An 8833-nucleotide genomic window follows, 5' to 3' on the forward strand; every position below is an offset into this window, starting at 1 on the left:
TCTTATACAGAGGTATTACTTTTAATATATGAAAAATTATCAACCTTTCTTCCTTTATTTTTTGTTTCTTGTTTAAAAAGTTATTTCCTACTCCCAAGTTCATAAAGATATTTCCTGCCTTCTTCTAAAAGTTTTTAAGTTTTCCCTTTCACATGTAAGCGTTTGAGCTACCTGAAATGGGTTTTTTTCTGTGCAGTATGAAGCGGTAATCCCTGATTGTTTTTTCATATGTACAAACAATTGTTCCAGTACTATTTATTGACTGTCCTTCCTTTCCCACAGATTTGTAAGGTTTTCTGTCACAGATCAAGTTACATGTATGCAACAGTCTGGGGGCTCTTTATTCTATTGCATTGGTCTATCAATCCGTGTGCAAGAATACACTGCTTTATGATACAGTAGTGTCTTCACACTAGCTAACTAGCTAGTTGTTATAAAGATGCACAAATCACTTTACCACCTTCTTCTTCTCCTTCTTCTTTTCTTCCTCCTCCTCCTCCTCCTCCTCCTTCTCCTCCTCCTCCTCCTCCTCCTCCTTTGAATTAACAAAAAATACGGCAGGGTGCGGTGGCTCACCCCTGTAATCCCAGCACTTTTGGGAAGCAGATTACCTGAGGTCGGGAGTTCGAGACCAGCCTGGCCAATATGGCGAAACCCTTCTCTACTAAAAAAATACGAAAATTAGCCGGGCGTGGTGGTGGACGCCTGTAATCCCAGCTACTCGGGAGACTGAGGCAAGGAGAATTGCTTGAACCCGGGAGGCGGAGGCTGCAGTGACCCGAGATCGCGCCATTGCGCTACAGCCTGGGCAACAGAGCGAAACTCCTTCTTAAACAAACAAACACACACAACCTCATAATACCTACTCATAGGGCTGTAATGGAGATTAAAGGAAACAAGAATGGTATGTAAAGCATCGGATACAGGGTAGGGAAGAACTCAACAGTGGCTTTTATTTAATGATGCTGAAGGTACCGATGAAACAGGGATCGATCTTTGATAAAGGGATCAATCTTACCGGGAGCCTCAGTTTCATTTATAAAAAGAAGAGGATGAGTTAGCATACCATTTCTAAGTCTCTTGCCACTTCTAAGACTGTGATCCTGGCATTTTTATTATCTAGAGACCAGGCAGCGCGACATTGATGGGCAGTTGGTGTTAAAGTGAGAAAGGCGGTATCTGCGCAGAATGCAGGGTCGAATCATGAGCAAGCAATCATATCTGCCACAACAGACAAGAACTGGGGCTGGCCGGCCTGACGACTCTCAACGGGTTAGACGCGGGCTACGATGACCTTCACGATCTTTTCTGGCAGCTGCACGGCCACGCAGGGTCGGGACTGCCCTGCCTACGAAGAGCACTGTGTGCGAACACAGGGCTACGGTTAAGCCTCCCGGCTGACTGCCCCCGGGAACATGACCCCGGAGAAGATTCCAGACAGGCTCGCAGAGGCACGGGCAAGGATGGAACGGAGCCGGGAGCTCGGTGGGAAGAGGGGCAGCCCGCACCGCCCCCGGGATGTCACCGGCGCTTCTGGGAAATGTAGTTCTTAGCCGCATCCGCAGCCCCGGGCTCTCGGAAGGCGGACTACAGTTCCCTTCAGCCTTGGGAATGCTTTGTGCAGCGCGCTTGCGCGGTGTGGCGGCCGATGCCGCTATAAAGGCTTGTTTTGCTGCGGGGCTCATGCTCGGGAGTGTGGTTGAGCGGCCGGCGCGGCTGTCCTGGAGGAGGGGCGCAGGTAGGTGATGGCTGCTGCCGCACCCCGGCCCTCCAGCTCGGTTGTCACGGGGATCACCGCTTTGCATTTCCTTGGGGCGTGGCGGGATGTGGCCAGGGCTACGAGCAGTTCGGGGGATACTGCAGACTTGGGGAACGGGGTATGGCCTCCCCTTGGTCTCCTGCCGCCGCCTCCTAGGCCTGTGAGCCCGGGGTCTGGTGACGGGGTCGTGTGCTGGAAGACAGGCAGGTAGGGTTGGAATGAGCGGGCAGGGACGCGGGCTACGTCTCTGGCCGCAGCCGCCAGGGGGCGCTGCGCCCGTGGGCCGTGGGTGTGGGTCGCGCTCGCCTGGCCACGCCGGAGCGGGCTGTGGGAACGCCCTAGGGCCCGGGCATCCCAGGCGAAGCCCGTCTGAGAGAAGCGCCCACCCGGGAGGCTGTGCAGCGGGCGGCTCAGGGCACCATGCTCAACCCGCAGCGGAGCCGCCAGCGACCTTCGAAGTAAGTCATCCCCTTCGTTTTTGCAAGCGGGTAAATGGAGGTACGTGACATAAGCACGCGCAGCAAACCCGTGGCTGAGCCGGGAACGCAGCCCAGATCTCTCCACGGTCATCCAGTGCTCTTTTCGCTTCTGCCACGCAGAGCTGCGGGTGGCTTTGTGTTTATCACACAGGGGTCATTTGGTTTCTGCACAGACGGAGAGGCTGGAGGCAGGTGGGCACAGGAACGACCGGGAAAGTTTCAGGAGGTCTTGGAGGAGGAGATGGCTAGGTTTTACTGGGGTCTGCAGCGTGCATGAAAGGTGAGGCTGCTTGGAGACGCAACAAGTGGATTACAGTGGGTGTGGTAAATACGTATCCCTTTAGCGTGGTGTCTTCCTTGTGTAGCTTGAGGGCCTGGAGGTAATGGAAACCTACTCAAGAGTGTTGGGATGACTGCAACTTGCACACACCAGTCTGGCTAGGCAACAGTCCGTGTAGTCCCGTGCAACTCTCCTGCTGCCATGCAGTTGAATCAGTATCATTGTGTAGGGAGACTGTCTACACTTTAATCAGTGGAAAGAGAATCTTGGTAAAAAAAAAAAAAAGGGCAGCTAAGTGGCCTCAACCCTGTTGGGACTTCTTTGGGGTTCTCCCACTTTGATTATTCTGCTTCTACCCTTGTACAGGTCTGGACAACAAGTTTGTTTTCTACAAACAAAAATCCCTTCTCTTTCTTCCTCTCTTGATAGCTGAGGCAAGCGACCATTTAAAAAAAGATTTTCCAACAACTTCAAAGGAGAACACGAGAAGATAGGGAAATATAAATAGTATCAATAAAAAGGCTGACCTGGGGATCCATCCTTGCTTGCTTGCTTCAGACTGGGGCTTTGTTTCTTTCCAAACCTGTCAGGATTCCCAGCTCTTCGCCGGCCTCCACGTGGGGTGCCCTCTTTTATGTTCCAGATACACAGACGATGGTGTCCTTATGTTCAAGGCCATAGACAGTAACTTTGTGCCTACTTTGGGCCTGCCTGCTCCCTTGATTGTGCCTCTTTTTCCAGGAAAGTAGAGATGAGTGTGTTAGAGATAATGGAACACTGTTCCCCACACCCTTCATACATAGAATAACTTAGTCCCTTAGGATAGTTTAGCAGTGTCTACCACAGCAGTCACTCTGGGCACAAAACAGTCATTATTTGTGCCATAACAGGGAAGTCGTTTTGTCCCTGCCTCTCCCTGCTCCTGTGCTCCACTGATTCTGCCTTATCCTTTGAAATAAACGTGGTTGAAAGAATCTTTGGTTATCATGGGTGCTTAGATAATTGAGATGATGTTCGTGTTCTTCTTGACATGGCATTTCGTATAGTGGATGAGTTCCAGTGACCACCTCTCTTTCAAACCGCTCACCGCCCCAACCCTCACCTTTAAAAAAGGTAGCACTAATCTTTTCCTTTTCCAGATAATCAGCTAAGCTAGGGAACCCTTGAAGGGGAAGGTTAGACTTCCGTGATTCTCATAACAGGAAGGTTACTCTGATCTACAGCTACAGCTCAACGCTGGGGACACTGGCAGATGCCAGGTCTGTTTATAGTTTAGCCTTAATGAGGTCTCAATGACGTGATTGCTGCGCTCTGGCTTGGTGAGCCGCTGTTCTTTATGGTGTAGTTTGTCATTGGACAAGGTGACTTTTTTTTTTTAAAGATAAGTAACAGCTATAACAACTTAGGGTACTTGAACCAGAATTCTGAAAGGTAAGAAGTCAAGCTTTCTTTGGACTGGAAACCTGTCTTTGCGGAGGAGATTTAGTCTTTTTTATTTAGAGGATTACTAAGTGTTCTCTTTTTATCTGACACCCTAAAAAATGCATTATAATGGTTAGAATTTTGTGCTGCAGAAGTAGTACTTTTAAGTCACAGCGATAGCTAGGGATTTATGGAATCCAGAAAGCAACATGGCTACACGTCTTTAATTTCCATTGGAGGCTAGTCTGAAAGGTGTTTTCTCAGCTTGTCTCTGGAGGGCTGTGACCCTTCTTAGAGGGGGAAACATTTTAGAGAAGTATGTATGTGTTTTTTGTTTTTAAGCGACCTGAGTTGACACAGGATATTGATTAGACTTAGCCAGGCAAGCAGTGGTTTAGAACAGAGTTTCAGGTAAAAACTAGGTAAGACTTAGTAATACAGGGTGGGGAATTTGTTTTTGTTATTGTTTTTTAATAACAGCTTTATTGCTGTAGGATTTATATGCCATGAAATTCACTCTTCTAAAGTATACAATTCAGTGGTTTTTTTTCAGTGTATTCACTGCATTGTGCAACCATTAGCACTATCTAGTTTTAGAACATTTTCAGTACCCAGGGAATTTGTGTTTGAAGTTAAGTTATAATATTGTTTTAACTGTGTAACTTCATGGAGCTTTAAAATAACACCAGCTAACCCATTAGTTAATTATAAAAAGGCAGAGATGGAATATATCATTGGTAGAATAAGTGTTCGGTAAGTTTTTATTTAGTAAAATTTAGTGGGAGAAATGATATCCACTTTAAAATTGTGGAGTTTTTAATACTTGGGACAAACTGAAATTGTTTCTATGAAGTCTTTAAAAAAAAAAAAACGAACCTATCTATATGCTGTATACACTGGATTTGAGCTTAGTTGAAGAGAGTGGGTGTCTCTTTACTAGTGTGTTTACTTTTTCTAAATTTTTTTCCCTTAGAAGTGGGAGAAGGTAATTTTTCTTGATTCTCTTATACTGAATCTTTTTCTTTAAAAAAAAATGAAACGAAAATCTTTGAACATTTTTTGAAAATTAATTTTTGTAGCTATAACAGTAGAAAGTTTTAGTACTTTTGCCTTTTTTTTTTTTTTTTTTTTTTTCCCCGTATTTTAAGGCACTTGAACATATGGTTAAGTACTGTTTAGGAAATAATCTATTTCTTGATGAATTTTTAATTTCAGGAATTCTGATGTGAAACTAAGAGTCTATGAGCCCTGGAACCTCCACTCAGAGAAGATGAAGGATATTGACATAGGAAAAGAGTATATCATCCCCAGTCCTGGGTACAGAAGTGTGAGGGAGAGAACCAGCACTTCTGGGCCGCACAGAGACCGCGAAGATTCTAAGTTCAGGAGAACTCGACCGGTCAGTTTCCTTTCCTAAGAGTCTCTTATCTGCTTATTGTACTAAAACACGTCTTCTTTTTTTCATATAATGCGTAATTTAGAAACTTATTTTTTGGCCGGGCATGGTGGCTCATGCCTATAAACCCAGCAGTTTGGGAGGCCGAGGTGGGTGGATCACCTGAGGTCAGGAGTTCGAGACCAGCCTGGCCAACGTGGTAAAACCCTGTCTCTATCAAAAGTACAAAAATACCAGGCATGGTGGCAGGCGCCTGTAATCCCAGATACTTGGGAGGCTAAGGCACAAGAATCGCTTGAACCCGGGAGGCAGAGGTTGCAGTGAGCTGAGATCATGTCACTGCACTCCAGTCTGGGTGATAGAGTGAGACTCAGTCTCCAAAAAAAAAAAAAAAGTATTTTTCTTTATTGACTTTAGGTTACTGTTAAGAATTTATGGTTATTTATGAGTCTCTGGTCCATAGTAAGCACTCAATACGTGGAAGAGAGGCTGACTTTCAGCCTCCCACCTGACCTGTGCTGAGCATTCTCTTTTTCGCTTTTACTCTATGTTGGTGCCTTCTGAAAAGGCTGTGCTTAAGAGAAGACAACTTATTGAGGAGGAGGGGGTCGTGGGGGCGACGACAGAGAATATAAAGCCAATTAAGCTTCATTCATGTACCTAAACAAACTTGGTGTTTTCTTCTACTTTCTGTCATCCGTGTTTAAAATGTGAATCTGGCCAGGTGCGGTGGCTCACGCTTGTAATCCCAGCACTTTGGGAGGTTGAGGTGGGTGGATCACTTGGGGTCAGAAGTTCGAGACCAGCCTGGCCAACATGGTGAAACCCTGTCTCTGCTAAAAATACAAAAATTAGCTAGGTGTGGTGGCAGGCACCTGTACTCCCAGCTACTCAGGAGGCTGAGGCAGGAGAATCACTTGAACCCAGGAGGTGGAGGTTGCAGTGAGCTGAAATCACGCCACTGCCCTCCAGCCTGGGCAACAGGTGAGACTCTGTCTCCAAAAAAAAAGAAAAATAAAATAAAATGTGAATCCTTTGGAGAGACTCAGATTTCAGAACAATTCTAGATAGTTGTGGGATAATCAGTATGATTTTCAAGCGAATTCATAAGTTAAGCAGTCTTTAGATAATTAGTTTCCTCCAAGGGAAATAATGAAGATGCATTTTCACCTGGAGAAAATATTCTTTTTCCTGAGGAAAAAAAATATATCTTTTCTTACAAAAGTACCTAATAAAGCAGAATGGACTAGGTTTAGGAAGTTGAGGTTTATGTTGGTGTATTTGTTATGCGAAAATTTGAGAAAGGTACAGACTTTGCAGCTGGCACTGGCCTTTCTTTAGCCTGATACTTTGTTTCCCTCTTTGGTTGTGTTAAAGCCATTGCTTTATTAATTAACATTTTCTTGCTAATGAGTCTTCTCTGTACCCTACTGTGTATTATCAAATGCTTTTCCGTTCAGGTTTAACTTCAAAGAAACAGGCTCAATGTAATCAGTGTCAAATACTTCTCGTGGTGCCAGTTTTATAACTTCCTCATGTCCTTTTGTCTAGACCTTATGTTGATTAAACATCTATCGAATACCCTCTGAGTGCTAGACACAGTTAGTGTAACAGTTAAGTCTAGAAAATGTCAGAAGGTAACATTGGGGCAGGGCCTTAAAGGGCAATTAGGTGGGGAGGCTTTTTAGGCAGTACAAGTATAGACCCAAAGGTATGGAAAGAGCATATGGCATGTTGGGACTTTGGATAAGCTACTTACGTCATTTGTATACAAAAGGTGTTGACAGTAGTACCTGACTCATGGGATCACTGAGGAGTAAGTGAGATAATACATATAAAATATTTAAAATGGTACCTGGCACATGGCCAGTGCCCAATAAATGTTAGCTCTTAGAACTAGTTGTTTAGGGTGTAGGATGTATAAAGGGATTATAGGTTGGGGGAAATTCTGCATGCCATGCTAAGAAATATTTCACTGTGGGCATTGGGGAACTATTGGAAGTTAATGAGATTAAAAAAAAAAAACCTTCTTATTTTGAGCTAACTGTAGATTTATATGTAATTATAAAAAATAATATAGAGATCCTGTATATCCTTCATTCAGTTTCCCCCAGTGGTAACATCTTGTATAACTATAGTCCAATAAATATCACAACAGGATATCAATGATTGACATTGATATCAATGACATTGATTGACATTGGATATCAATGATTGACCTTGATACAATCCATTGACTTTAGGATTTCACCAGTTTTATATGCACCCTTTTTTGTGTTTGTGTGTGTGTGTTCTATGCATTTATTTAAAGGTGTAAATTTGTATGACCGCTTCCACAGTCAGGATGCAAAGATTCCATCACAAGGATCTCTCGTTACCCTTTTATAGCCACAGCCATGTCCCCTCAACCTCAGTCTCTGGCAACTGCTAATCTTTTCTCCATCTCTGTAATTTTGTCATTTTAAGAATGCTATATACATTGAATCATATAGTATATAATCTTTCGAGATTGCTTTTTTCACTCAGCTGAATTCCCTTGAGAGCCACCTAATTTTGTTGTGTGCATCAATAGTTCTTTCCTTTGTATTGCTAAGTAGCATTCCATGTTATAGATGTACCATAGCTTCTTTAACCATTCATCTGTTGAAAGACATACGGGTCATTTCCAGTTAATGGCAATTATAAATAAAGGTACTCTGAACCTTCAGTTATGGGATTTTGTGTGAACATAAGCTTTTATTTCTCTGGATTAATGCCCAGGACTGCGATTGCTGGGTCATATGGTAAGTGCATATTTCGTTTTGTAAGAAACTGCAGTACTCTTTCCCAGAGTATCTGTGCCATTTTACATTCCCACCAGCAATGATCCAGTTTTTCCACATTGTTGCCAGTACTCAATGTTATCATAATGTTTATTTAAGCCATTATTATAGATGTGCCTGGTATCTGATTGTGATTTTAATTTGTAGTTCCCTAATGGCTACTGATGTTTGAGAGTAGATTTTTATCTTAGATTAGTCTTGAAGCAATGCAGAAAAAACCTGTACAGGAGAAAGAGATCAAATATAGGGAGCAGTCAGGAAGCGGCTCTGCCCATCCATGTCAGAGAGGCCAGGCTTCTGTTGTAAAGCATAAAAGTGAGGATGGAGGAAAGGCGTTTCTAGAAGATAGGGAGGCATTGGGGTGTCTGGGATTGATGGTAAGGGTTTAAACCTATTCATGGACATAAGGGAAGAAAAGGAGATTAGGGAGATATTAAGAATGAGTTTGGGCTGGGCACATTGGCTCACGCCCATAATCCTAGCACTTTGGAAGGCCGAGGCTGGTGGATTGCCTGAGCTCAGGAGTTTGAGACCAGCCTGGGCAACACAGTGAAACCTCATCTACTTGGGAGGCTGAGGCAAGAGAATCTTTTGAACCCAGGAGGCGGAGGTTGCAGTGAGCTGAGGTCTCACCATTGCATTCCAGCCTGGGCAACAGAGTGAGACTCTGTCTCA

The 8833-nt window shown here is 44.1% G+C and overlaps 1 protein-coding gene across 1 annotated transcript in view; it reads left to right on the forward strand.

The window, feature by feature from the left end:
• Nucleotides 1-2135: 2135 nt before the first annotated feature.
• ABCC5 (ATP-binding cassette, sub-family C (CFTR/MRP), member 5) overlaps nucleotides 2136-8833 on the forward strand; it is a 103199-nt gene continuing 96501 nt past the window's right edge. Inside the window, exons 1-2 of the mRNA XM_011986165.1 lie at nucleotides 2136-2217; nucleotides 5156-5339. Coding sequence (XP_011841555.1) covers nucleotides 2180-2217; nucleotides 5156-5339 — 222 coding nt within the window. The 5' untranslated portion in view covers nucleotides 2136-2179. The remainder of the gene's footprint in view (nucleotides 2218-5155; nucleotides 5340-8833) is intronic.

The sequence above is a fragment of the Mandrillus leucophaeus genome, unplaced genomic scaffold (assembly GCF_000951045.1).
Source record: "Mandrillus leucophaeus isolate KB7577 unplaced genomic scaffold, Mleu.le_1.0 Scaffold295, whole genome shotgun sequence".
NCBI classification, from domain to species: Eukaryota; Metazoa; Chordata; class Mammalia; order Primates; family Cercopithecidae; genus Mandrillus; species Mandrillus leucophaeus.